At 39.4% G+C, this 13352-nt stretch overlaps 1 protein-coding gene across 6 annotated transcripts in view; it reads left to right on the top strand.

The window, feature by feature from the left end:
• Window positions 1–13352, top strand: part of ITGA6 (integrin subunit alpha 6) — a 129626-nt gene that overhangs the window by 97251 nt on the left and 19023 nt on the right. For 5 of the 6 annotated variants that reach the window (XM_080600872.1, XM_080600873.1, XM_080600871.1 and 2 more), the window contains exons 2-5: window positions 7022–7149; window positions 7521–7600; window positions 9600–9855; window positions 11407–11538. In XM_080600872.1, coding sequence (XP_080456998.1) covers window positions 7556–7600; window positions 9600–9855; window positions 11407–11538 — 433 coding nt within the window. In that variant the 5' untranslated portion in view covers window positions 7022–7149; window positions 7521–7555. Of the gene's footprint in view, window positions 1–7021; window positions 7150–7520; window positions 7601–9599; window positions 9856–11406; window positions 11539–12829; window positions 12947–13352 lie in introns of all 6 variants that reach the window. The other variant, XM_080600874.1, reaches the window with a different exon arrangement.

Genomic DNA, 13352 nt, shown 5'->3' with positions numbered 1-13352 from the left:
CAGGCAATGCTGGACCAGAAGCCCTTTTTTTGGGTGGTAGCTGGCACAAGAGCCAGATTCCAGCGTGGGGAAGGTGTGTGAAACAGCAGCGAGCAGCAGGGATGGAAAATTGACTCTGAATGTGCTTGCATTAGCTGGGACGGCTGGGTTACTACTGCTTTCTTGTAGCCACTCTTGCTAGCTTGTCTTTCTGCTGTTGCACCTCAGTGCACTGTAGCTGCTTGCAGACAACGGTGGGATTTACATGGATTTGCACCTGATGTGGACAGGGTGGCTGGGAGCAATGGCTGGGCTGGGAGCTGAGTGCCAGGACCTTGACTCCAAGTTCATTTCCTTAAGCAGCACATTGTCACTTCTTGAGTTAAACTCCATATTACTAAGAGGATTTCATGCAGTAACAGGCAGCACCACGACGTTCCAAAATCTGGGTGAAAATCCCTTTTAACACTATGTCTTTTATAATTTTATCACAGATTAATTATAAAACAATCTAATAATTTTTTTATGGTATCACTTATGGTATCAGGTCTGTTCCTAGCATGAGACATTGTTCATTCTTTCAAATCTGGGGGAAAATACAGTTTGTAAGGGAGAAATTAAAACTCTATTATTATACAGTTTTCACATGCTATTTGACGTAATGAATGTGTTGCATCTCCTAGTTATAGCAAGACAGTGGTGTACAAAATGGAAAACTATTTTGAAATAGGACTTTGGAACAGAACAGACCGTTTCTTGTATTTTTTTTCTAGGGAAAAAATGCTTTCTACCAATGTAAATGAGATCCGCCAGAAAAAAAATCCATATAGACTGAGCTATTGACTGTGAGGGGAAAGTGTTTATTTTTCCATGTGACTTCAGAAAGTCACTAATTAGTGGCCTTTCCAAAACAACAGGTAGCTTTGTAGTTCCAGTTTTGCTTTGTAGCTTGCCCTGGTCCTTGTGCTGCTTTTGGCTTCTTTTCCTAGCTCCTGTCGTAATCCGCTTCCTGAAAAAGGCTGAACTAATAAAATGAAAATCACAATCCTTTAAATGCCAAGCCTCCGGGCAACAGAGATTGATGGTGTCCTTGGCCATGGCTTTGCATTGGTAGTAGGAAAATGTAACTGTGGAGTAGCAGATTAGGAGAATCATCTGTCACTTAAAATAGCTGTTAATAGCAGCCTGGGAATGATGGGTATCTCTGTATAAAGCATTGCGAACAAGCTCCCCACTCACACAGTTTCTGGCTGCGTTTTGCTGGGAGGGATGTTTTTTTTGAGAAGCCTGATCCCTTGGTTTGGCTCCAGTTCCCATTAACTGCCTGTGTATGTGGAGGGAAATCTCTGTGCTAATGAGTCCATGGTGTTCCTGTCTTGTCTGTGTTACTACTGGTAGAAGCCAGATCCAGGCACAAAGCAGAGGTGGTGCCAGCTGGATTTAAATGCAGTGTCTGTCCCATTGACAGGCTTCAGTTATGTTGAGACACTCTGTGTTTTAATGTTTCCATCCTCCTCTTTCCTAAAGTTCGAATACTGGAAATCCATCCCGTGGAAGGCACTCTAGATGTCTGCATTGAGAGCAGTGGTCTCTGCCTGGAGGTTTTAAACATTGGGTACATATCTAGGCAGTGGGACTGGTGATTTGGTAGCACAAATTTAATCCAAATATGAGTTAGTGGTTGTTGCTCTACTTTCTATGTTTTGATCAACAGAATGAAACTCTGGGAGAGTGTGGGAGAGGAAAAAGGATGCAGGAGTCTATCTGTCTAGCCAGGAGTGGAAGAAGTTTCATAGCATTTAGCTTCATCGCTTTCCAGATTCGCCCCCCTTGTGTTGATGGAGTCTTTCTGAAAACACAATGAAGTGCGGAGTCTGCAGTGGCAGCATTGTTATCTGAGAATAGCAACCTTAAATTGGACATTTGTGCTCAACGAAGGTTGCAAAATTGGAAATTACTTACACCACTGACTATTTTATTCTGTCTATTTGTGGAAATGGCTAATGGTTAGTTACCCAGGAAACACTGTCAGTGATTTCTGCTCCAGTCTGTTAAAGCTCAGAGCTGGCACTATTAATGTATTGCTACTACTTTTGAAGAAAGGATGGCAAAGATGGGCTGCCTTGTTTGGGGCAGAAGACACCGCAGAAAAGAAAGGAATTTAAGGAATGAAGAAAGCTTTGCAAGATAGAGTAGCTGGGCTCAGTGTAGACAATGGTATTTTTTTGTATTTGTTTAAATCAAAATGTAACTTACTCAATGGAAGCCTCTTCCTTTGATGAACAAGATTTTCTTGCCAAAAATGTTGAAAGATGTTCTTCTTGCCTTTGACTTGTTTTCTTTTCAGTTAGTGTTTGTTCCAGAGGTATTGCAATGAATTGCTGACAGCTTTTCTTCTTTGAAGTATGTTGTGAAAACTGTACGTTGTCCTCAGGAAGTTCCAGGCTGTAAGTGAGGAAAAGAACTCCTTGCAGAGTGAGAGGAAAACTTGCAGGAGCTTGGAGGTCTTCTGTGTTGCCTTTGATATGGTTTTCTCACCTTAACTGCAGCTTTCCTTTAGGAAGCAAGGGGTGGTTTCATGGACAGTACTGGAGGGAGTTGAGATAGCTGTGAGCAGAAACTGCTCCAAGTCCCACTGCTGTTTTCATTACCCGAGAAGGATATTGCAGCCACAGCCAGCTACTACACTTCACAAGTTACCGATGAAAGCTGAGAGGACTTCGGATCTGCACCCTACTGCTTAGTATTCTGTATTGCTTGTTAAAATGGAAAGCTGTTTCTGATGTATTTTGCTTTGGATTTAATACCTCCATTGGGCTGTTTTTGGTGAAGACACAGCCGTCTTGCCCAGGTGCAAGGCAGCAGGGTGCTGTGGTGAGGTGGGGGTGCTGCTGGGGGCCGTGGTACAACGCCGGTCCCACTGCAAGGGCTCAGGCCTGTCCCGGCGGCAGGTTGTGGTTATGCAGCATCTGCACGAGGCATGCACAGCCCACCTGAGCAAAAACTGCCTCTCACTGACGTGCATTAGTTAAATTGGCATGGTGTGCAGGCCTGGAGCTCTACCTGTGCGATTATCTCAAGTTTGGCCACGAATCTGGGATTGTAAATCTGTCCCTGGCAGCCAGCAGATGCTCATAATTGTCAGTGGGACTTCAGTTATTACCACTGTCTCCATAGAGGTAATTAAGAGAAAGCAATAATTAATCTAATTCTAGCCAATAGAGCAACAGGACTGATGTATTTGGTCTGACATTAGAATTTTAGTTTGAAATTGGAAAGTGTGTGTTTTAATTATGGGGTATAATTGGAGTTAAAGAGCATTGTAGCATTGCGCCAGGGTGTGAGAGATTCTGCATTTTTCAGCAGTGTCACTTGTTAGACAGTTCTTTTAATCTATAGAAGTGGCATTTTTATTTGGGGTAACGTAATGAAATATTAATAGAAGTTCACTTAACGCTCATGGAAAATCTAATCAGTTTATAGCATGTATTTAAGCAAGATAAATGGGGAAAATCAGGATTAAAGTAATAAGAAGCATCTGATTCTGTAATTTACATGAAGAATAGTATTTTTTTTGGTCTGCTTTTTGGCTCCTAAAAAGCTCAGGCTCCAATGGGAACTGGTGCTGAAAAGCATTTACGGTCAGTATGTTGTATGGCTGAGCTTCTTTTATCTGCATAGTAATAAAAGAACCCTGCCATGGGATAGAAAACTCAGTAAAATGTCCATATTCTGGAGTCTTGGGGGTATTTATCTCCAACTGGCTCGGCAGTCTTTCAACCATTATGGATTCTGGAGCCTGACTTCTGGGGCATTCAGGCCTTACAACGTTGTGAGTGTAGCCCATGCACACCATAACAGAGAAGTTAAAATAAATAAAAGGGATTATATTATGATTATATTATGATGGGGAAAAATGAAGAACTTACTATTGCCAGTCTTCATCTGCAAAGGAAGTTCCTTGGCTTTAATTTCAGTGTTTTATCTGCTAATATAAGGAGATGGTGATATCTAGGAAGGCACCTCCTCATCCCCCTCTTCTCCCTTTCCTTTTGCAGAAGAGGTTTTGCTTGCAACAGAGAAGGCTAAAATGGAACGTGCATAGCTGCAGGAGAACTGAACCTGCCTTTTGGCACAATAAGCTGAAACTTGATTAAAATTCTTCTATTAAAACAGAGCAGAATTAGTAACAATACAGTAATTACTGGAATGTGTCCTCAGTCTGGAAGGACTCAGCTGAGCACATAGCACAGCTCTCACAGGCAGTGCATAATCTGATTCATTTGGGCTGCTGATGGCATGCTGAAAATCACAAAGGTGTATGGAGCCATGTCATACACCCTTAGCTTTGTGCTTTTGTGCATAGTTTCTCATTCCCATGCCCTTAGTTTTAAATTAAGTCATTTGACTTCTATAATAGTTTTTTTTTTTAGATTAACTCTTGAGCAGTAGGAAAGGCGAACAGCAGCTCCATTGGTCACAAGTATAAATATGCTTGACAAAGGATTTCTATGTTTTACTTGATTTATTCAGTGAAAGATTAGATGAATGTGACTTTCTTACTCACATTTCCTAATAATGTTGATAATAATGTCTAATCCTCATCTTCTTTAGTAATTTGTCTTGCAGAACCTAGAAGTGTAGGTTTAGTCCACTCTACTGTGGCACTTGGGGCAGGTATGTAGCAAAGTGCAAATGAGGTACTCCACTTTTTAATACCTCTTTAGCTGCTACTTGAAAATAGATGTTAGTGTTTACCCTAGTATCTAACTGAATTGATCTACTCCTTTGCAAGAGTTTTTTCACAGCATGTGCTACTGTTGGATTGTTTTGTGTAAAGACTTGCAGTGAGGTACCTAGCAGGGTTCGAGATTTTTGTGTTTAGTGAGCCTTGAAGACTAATGACAGGATTCCTGACAAAAATTGTTTGAAGACTGGAGGGTTTTAAATTAGTCTGCTTTGAATTACCTTTTTTACAGTGGAAAATAATAAAATTGAAATTTGGGCTTGCGGTATGGGCACAGGGAAAAATCTAAGGTAACATTTCCTTTGGAGATCATGTTGTATTGACACTTCTGTGTAGCTGTATTGACACCTCTACGTAGCAGAGGCTAAAGCATTGCATTTTTCATCTGTTCACCTCGACAGGTGTCTGAGATGCTGTAGCAAGTTGTGGCTGGTTTTTGTCAGGTGGCATCTTTCCATTTTGTCTTCTGTTGGCTAAACTGTTTATCCCTGATGCCTCTACAAGTCTTCCCTTTGTCATCAAGATTATGGTCATATTGTCATGGTATGTCATAAAAGATATCATTTAGCTAGGGGGAGGATATAATATCCTATTATCCCATAGAAATAGATGTCCCATAGGAAAGAGCAGGATATTAATTTTCTTCATCTAGCATTCTTGCCATCAGTAGTATGTAGATTGGTGAATTTAACCAAAAGAAGTATTTCAATTACAGAAGACCAAAGTTTTTAGTTGTGCTCAGAATGTTGAAACAAAAGGTTTCTGATCAAATTTCTGTAAGTGAAATTTGCTGCATCATTTTACTCCCTGGGTTTTGAATGAAAAAAAGTATAAATAATAAAAGTTTCTGAGTTAGGAAATAAGTGCCTCTGCTGTCTTAAAATTCTGGTTGTTAACATTTAAAACGAGAAGAAAAAAGAAAAAGAGAAAAAAGCCCGTGTCATCTGTCTTTCCATAGGGGTAACAACTGAGGAGAAAATATACCTTTTCCCACATTAGGAATAGCTCAGAAACTAATTCTTTGCAAAAGAATTAAGAGATTAGAGTTAAATGCACTATTGCCAAAATTAGAAAATGAAGTTATTAATGACCTTTCCAAAAGCATGTTTGTTTGGATTAAACACTCTTGCGATGAATGCTACATTTCCGAAGAAATCTTTGAAAAACATGCCAGACATATATAAGGGGAAAAGAAGGAAGCACTTCAAACCAAAATCCACCCGAACTGTGTGTCCTGATTTTGTATGTATGTCCGTCAAAAGCAAATGTTTTATCTGGAAGTTGCATCATTCAAGTGGGGGTCACCTTCGTGAGGGCAAATTACAGAGATTTCTTTATATAAAAGTGGTGAAAAAAAATGGCTGTTTCGCAATACACATATAACTTTCTGTTTAAAAAATGTGTTTTCTCATAATGCATCAATTTTGGTTTGTGTCTTATTACTTTAGTGACACTAAGTAAATGTTTTCATAATAAGAAAAATATTTGTATTGGTGTAGGTTAGATATGAACAAATCTGTATCTTGTTTTTAGTTTAAAAACCAATGACAAAAAATGTTCTGAGGTACAATAGTGTGCTTTGCCCCACAGGTGATATAAAGCCCGTGGAGAAACTTCTCAAGAGCAAAACTCTACAGCTTAAGTCTTAAAGAGGGTCCAAGTTCCTCTTTGAGATTTGTGGATCCAGCAGTAGTCCAGGCTCTGCCCTCACTTACACTGTAATGGCAGAGATCTCATCTCTGGATCTCATGGATTTTTTTTTTTAACCAATGTTAGTAAGCACAGAAAGTCCAGTTCAGCTTCCATCCATCTATCCGTACGTTGTACCGACTATATTGTACCTATCTATACACTGTTCTCAGATCCTCATTTTTTTTCAGCTGACTGGGATGTTTCTTTTTTTACATTCTGCAAGTTGTGGTGCTGTTATTACATGCTGGTTGTTATTAGTTTCAGTTAGCAAGTTGAGAGGTTGCTGTGCTTTGCATGTGTGTGACTCATCAAAGAAAAATATCTGAAGTACTAGTTTTTTGGCTGAAAACTCTTGTTGAGCAAATAAAGATGTCTACTGGTTATTTTGTGATAATACTCATGGGGGATGGTGGCACAGGACTGGTGTAAAACTAGAATAGAGTCCGAAAGCAGTTGTATTCACTGTATCCTTTCCTCCATCTCCAAATGTTTGCACATCAAACCTCCAGCAACATGGTGAAAACATTTTCCTGATTCTGCTGCCGCCTTCTTTTCTAATATTGTCTCTGCAGATCCCTTGAAATGATTTCTCTTTCCCTACAGATTGCTGGTTGGAGCTCCTCGGGAAAAAGCCTTTCCATCCCAACAAGCCAACAGAACAGGAGGGCTGTACAGCTGTGACATCACGTCTTCAAATACACGCTGCACACGTGTCGTATTTGATGAGGAAAGTAAGTTCTTCAGTGTTTCTGTTTAGGATTGAAACAGTTGTCAGATTTTTCTTATTTGATGGGGTCCTTTCCACAGACAGTGTGTCAGAAAGTTACTTCTATGGATTTGTACATAACTTACTTTGCATTGGAATAAGTTGTAGCTTAATTGCTAAAGTAGCATAAGGTGCATAAATTTGGCTAGATTTGGATGTTTTCTAAATTGATGGGACAGGACATAATGTGTTAGAAGTGCTTAATAAAATGGATGTTATCAGTGATAAAATGTGCAGACACTGCCACCTGTAGACTGTCTTATGTACTGTATGAAGCTCCTTACAGAGACAAAAAAGTTAACTTAATATTTGAAACTGTACTGTGATGCTTTGCAGCTGACCCGAGGACAGAGAGTAAAGAAGACCAATGGATGGGTGTAACTGTCCAAAGTCAGGGGCCAGGAGGAAATGTGGTGGTAAGTCTGTAGGAATAACTTACAAAAACATTCTGGGTCTACAGTGAATGTTCTGAACGGTCTACATTTCTGTGCAGCTTTCTGAAAGGTAATTTCTTTTCTTGTACTCTTGTGATTTTTAGAGTTAAGGACTTAAATGTCTCCCTAGCAAAATAAGATCCTTGAGATTGTAAAAGTTTTAAATTATTTTTCAAACTCTGAGTTAGCCTTCCTTTATAATCTTGGTAACAATATAGGATGTTTTATTTTCAGGGTGTCCAGTTTTATTTGTGTCATATATTGTTTCTTTTAAATACCACTTACTACAGAAATAGGGGAAAATAGCGTGATAAAGTTTGAAAAGTAGCAGTCTATCATCAGCCTGTTGTCTGGAATTATCAGCCTTATTTAAATTTTAATGAGGGTATTTGGCTGAGTCGCTCCTGTGTATTAATGTAGCTCTGGCCATTGCACTGGGACTTAAAAGTGAGAGTGTGCTGCAGTAAGAGTTTGTACAAGTAATGACACAAGCTTTTTAAACAACACAGAGAGAAAAAGCTTTGGGGATTTACCAGATAATGTTATCTTTGTATGTTAATAGTTCTTTCATGGTGCTGCAGGATACCAGCTACGTCATAAAATGGGTGTGCAGTGTAGCTTTCCGTCTAATTATATCGTTGCAGCTTAGCCTCACTGCTTCGAAAACTGGAGCAAAGCTCCTTTAGGGTGCAACTCTGGAGTTATTTAAGGATGTAGAGTCAGTAATATCTTGCTCCAGTCTGACTGAGAACCCAAGGTGGGGAGAGCAATTGGAAGGGGAACTGTTAATCATTCCTTACCAGCTAATGCCATCCTGTCTGTGATGCAATTTCTCTGAGAAGGAACTTTTCTTTGTAAGTGGAAAATGTGCTTATTAGATGACCTGTGGGCAGCCGGAAGGTCACCATGCAGCTGGGCAGTACGTGATAATTCTCAGCATGGCCAGGAGTAATGCAGTGCACTCAGTGTGGAGCGGCTAGGTGTCTGCTTAATATTTAAGCCCTAGTAGGAGCTGAAAGGAATTTCTGTGTCAGCTGAGAAACTTGGCATGCTTGTGTTCTTCACACACCTATTACATGTATATCTGCAAGAAGTGCTGCTGGCAAAGGGGTTTGATTATTCCACCTCTTTACAATGGTTTGGTGGTTATGCCACTCAGCCTGGTGGCTATTCATTGCTCGTGTTACATATCTGATTAGAACCCTGTTCCCAGGTGAACAGTCTTAACACCTAGGTTAAAGAACAGTTTATGCTCACTTAAGCTGCTTTTCTCCATCCCAGTGACGGTTATCCCATAGTGGAACGTCAACCATAGGAATTAGGAACAACTCCTCCTTCCCTCCCTTCCATAGAAAACCTTTCAGCATCCTACCTATGGCACTTTTCTGTAAGGGGTAAGTTTTGAACAGCGTCAGGTGGATGGTAGTTAAACCAGCTCCTCATGTCTTGTGCAAGCACCTAAGTTATTTAACTATTAGAGCTGTGAGAAGACAGCCACTTTCTTATGAGAGATAGTGTTGTTCTTCCCCCGCTTCTCAAAAAGAGGAATTAGGTATCAGTGAAGGTTTTCGGGCTAAAAGTCCTAAGTCCCACAGTGAAGAGAGACAGAACCATGCTGCCTTCTCTGACCAGGAAGCGGTTGCTCTGACTTGTGTCCACAGAATCACACACACAGAATCACACAGAATCGTCTAGGTTGGAAGAGACCTCTAAGATCATCTAGTCCAACCTCTGTCCTAACATGAACAAGTCCTACACTAAACCATATCACTAAGGGCTACATCTAAACGTCTTTTAAAGAAGTCTAACTTTTTGCATATGTTGCCTGTAGGGAACACTGGACTCTGCCTTGCAACATGAATGAGTCCCCAAGGAAATTGACAGCTTTGCTACCATGAAGTATTGCGTGTGGAGATCAGTCTTTGTTAATTTGCATACAAACATACAGAAATCATCACTTATTATCTCTTCTATCTTGCAGACATGTGCACATCGCTATGAAAAAAGGCAGTATGTAAACACAGTGCAGGAAACCCGGGATATCATTGGAAGGTGCTATGTGCTGAGCCAGGATCTCACTATTAAGGATGATATGGATAATGGAGTGTGGAGTTTTTGTGATGGTCGTTTAAGAGGCCATGAGAAGTTTGGTTCCTGTCAGCAAGGTGTTGCTGCTACTTTTACTAGAGACTATCATTATATTGTGTTTGGTGCCCCAGGCACTTACAATTGGAAAGGTATGATCTAGCTTCCTTCCTGCCAACTCTAGACACCTTCCCATTTCCTCTTAGATTTTCTGCAAATATTGTATCCTAAGGTTCAATTGTTATTTTTTTTCTCCTTCTGGGGGAGGGAGGGGGGCAATAAACCTAATAGGGACCTTATGATTTTACCCTGTTTTGACAAGATGCTGTTCTCCTATATAAAAGTAATTTACTGAAGTTCCTCTAAATACCTTTGATGGATTACATATGAACGGATATAGAACTTTTCTAGTATGTACAGCAGTGTTTTCCCTTATTAGTCATAATCTTATGATAGGACTGGGGGCTTGCTTTGAGACTTATACACTGTACCAAATTACTGAATTATTTTGAAGTTATTTGACCAATCTTTTCTTCTGCATTTGAGCAAATGTTAGATAGCTGTACTGAGATCTTTGTTTATCCTTCAGCATTCTCCTCTTAATTCTTTGTGAAATCTGTGGATAGGAGTGCTTCCCAAATTATACATCGGAGGACTGCAGGAAGATAACAGACCAAAGCTACACACATTTGTATCTAAATTATTAGATTTTTACTCAAGTAAAATTCCGTGGATAATTTGTTTGACTAAGAGACAAGGACTCTGTATCACGTAGGAGATAAAAACTTAGGGGGAAAAAAGTTAGATTTTTCTCCATTATTTTATATTGAAAAGCACGTAAGTGGCCTTCCCTGCCTTTTTTCTTAGTCATTTTTCCCTTTGCACTTCATTACATCAACAGCTGTAAGTACTTCATGCCTTCAGAACGTCTGATGCTTGAACCATTACAATTTCTTCCCTCATACACCTTTGCCTGCTATATGAACCATGCAAAATCTTTGAGTTAAGCTCTGGCACAAGGTGTACTTTCCTGAAGTCGTAATCTTCCACATATCTGTTCCTGTCAACACAATCTGACCAAGCTGAAACAGCATATTGAGTCCAGAGCTTTACCTTAATTGCAGAGAAGTGCTCTGACAGCGTATCAGTCATAAGTACTCTTTCGTATCATGGAAATACATGTTAGTATTTGCCAAAATGTTAAATATGCATGTCAGTAAAAGGGAAGCACACATTTTATTGAGCAATTAGTATTATCAATATAAACAAGAAATATATATCCATAATATTTTCTAATTATATCCCCAGCGTTTGCCATAATTCAACAGTAAAATTCTTTTTTTTTTTTTTTAAATTCTTTTGTATTTATCTCCCTTTTAAGAGAGGCTTTATGAAATTAGGCACTGTGGTGGTTCATGACCAAAGGTGGTCCTGTATTTTTGTTGAGAATTGTACTAGTATCCCATGTTTTCCAGATCATTGCATGGCATCTCCATGGAGTAGCATAAGGTTCTGTCACACAGGTAGAACTTAAAAATTCATGGCCTTTTGAAAGGCCAGTGTGCTATTCTGTGTTTGTCTCCTTTAAACAGTAGTCGCCATCTCATTCATAGTAATTAATGCTAGTTGGGAACCATTTATTTATCTATTATTTTTCTCCCTTACCATTCATTTGCTTTTATTTTATCATTTCACTTCTTCAGGGGTGGTTCGTGCAGAGCAAAAGAATCAGACATTTTATGATCTGGGTATCTTTGATGATGGGCCTTACGAAGTTGGTGATGAGAGCCGCCAAGATAAGAATCTAGTTCCTGTTCCAGCTAACAGTTATTTAGGTAGGACAAAGTATCTATGGTAAATCTCTTTAGGCTTCTTATATATTTGTGATTCCAACCCAATGCAATAATATGGAATGAGAGGAGAAAGCCATTCATGCATGGACCCTGTGAGATATTAACCGTTTTGGATAATGCACATCTCCCTCCACATTTATGGGACAGTTTTAAGTGTAAGATGGTACTCTGCTGAGGTACCTAGAATTGCTGCTAATGGAATAGGAGATTTAAGAGCTATGATGAGGACCTACACGTTCTGAGGGAGTGATTGTAATCACTGTGAAATGGTAAGTACCATGCATACATCAGTAATCCTTAGTCACAAGGTCTCTGCCATGTGGTATCGGAAGGTTTACCAAATTTGAGTTTCTCAATGCAACTTGAAGTTTCTCTGTCCTGGTATGCGAGTGCAATTTGTTGTTGCTCTTGTTTTAATTCCTCAAGGATTTAAAACCCTAGTGGCCTTTTTGCAGGCTTTTAAAATACCGTAACATAAGTAGTGTTTGTATTTTAATTGTGCGCGTGTTGCAGAGGAGAGTCTCTTGCACTTTGTGCAAACACAAAACCACAAATATGAATGTTCTTGTACACCAGTGAGATAAATCAGTGCAGAGAAAAGGCTACGCTGCATTTTTGAAAATACTTCAAGTGCAAAGTATAGAGAACGTTTCTGTTCTGTTGTGTAGGTTTCTGTGGTATATTAATCCAGTACTTCTGGCTTAGGCAACACACAAAATTTTGGTAACTTGAAACTGGAATTTCTGTGTTAATGATGAAATGTTGAACAGATGGGAAGTGTGTTGCTAATATAAAAGGTAAAAGCAAGCTGAGAAAAGAGGTATCTTAGAACTAATGTCTGTTAGAACATAAACTTCAGTTAGATACGAACAGTAAATACTATGTGGAAAAAAGAAAAGAAAATTGTAAGAGCTTATATTAGAAAGGCATCCTGATAGCCTTTTTGTGTGGAAGAAGAATTGGTAAGGAGAGGAGTGCTGTAGAGGTCTCTTTTGCTATGAGCAGTTTACTGTAAGTGCGTGCATGTGTATAGGTCTTACTGTACTGAATGTTTGCAGTTTCATAATAAATGTAATGTTGCATTTATTTCCTAAATATAAATGCTGCCTTTGATGTGTTGAAAACAAAACTACTTCCAGGCAAGGCTTATGTTTGCTGATGTTGCTGTTCCTCTGTCTAAACAGAGGAACATGTTTTTTTATACATGGTTTTAGCTTGCTTTGCTTAACTACTTTATTTTTTTCTCTTCAATCTTTCACTCATATGTTTACAGGTCTTCTATTTCTGACAGCTGTATCTGATACTCATCCAGATCAGTTTGTATACAAAACATTGCCTCCCAGCATACAGGTTGACAAATCAGTGGATATAACGATGAATAGCTACTTAGGTTTGTGACCACCTGAGGTGGCACCATCTGGTCAAACATAATCTCCAGACCTTTGACATGATCCTCTCCCCTCCATCCCTCCTCATTTCAAATACATTGCAAGTAAAAGCATGTGACAGGCAGGGATTCAGATGAAGAGTAACTTGTAAAATAAGGTGGCTTCAGAAACTGGCTGGTTTGTGATGCATTTCTCCAAACCCTCTCATCTCACCCACAAAGTGGACTCTTACTGATTTTTTCTGAAACCGTCTCATTGTGAACTGCTGTAATTGAGAATTTCAATAGTACTGGTGAAGTTTTTCAGGAGGGCGATTACTATCTGCTGGCTGGTATTTTCTTCCTTGCAATGTGCTTAATTTTACTTTGGTCTTTATTGGCTATGTTGGTATATGCTTTATATTCTTTT

Source organism: Anser brachyrhynchus (genome assembly GCF_964034855.1).
Source record: "Anser brachyrhynchus genome assembly, chromosome: 7".
Lineage (NCBI taxonomy): Eukaryota > Metazoa > Chordata > Aves > Anseriformes > Anatidae > Anser > Anser brachyrhynchus.
The sequence above is the reverse complement of the archived record's forward strand: the minus strand, read 5'-3'. Positions and strand labels throughout refer to the sequence as shown.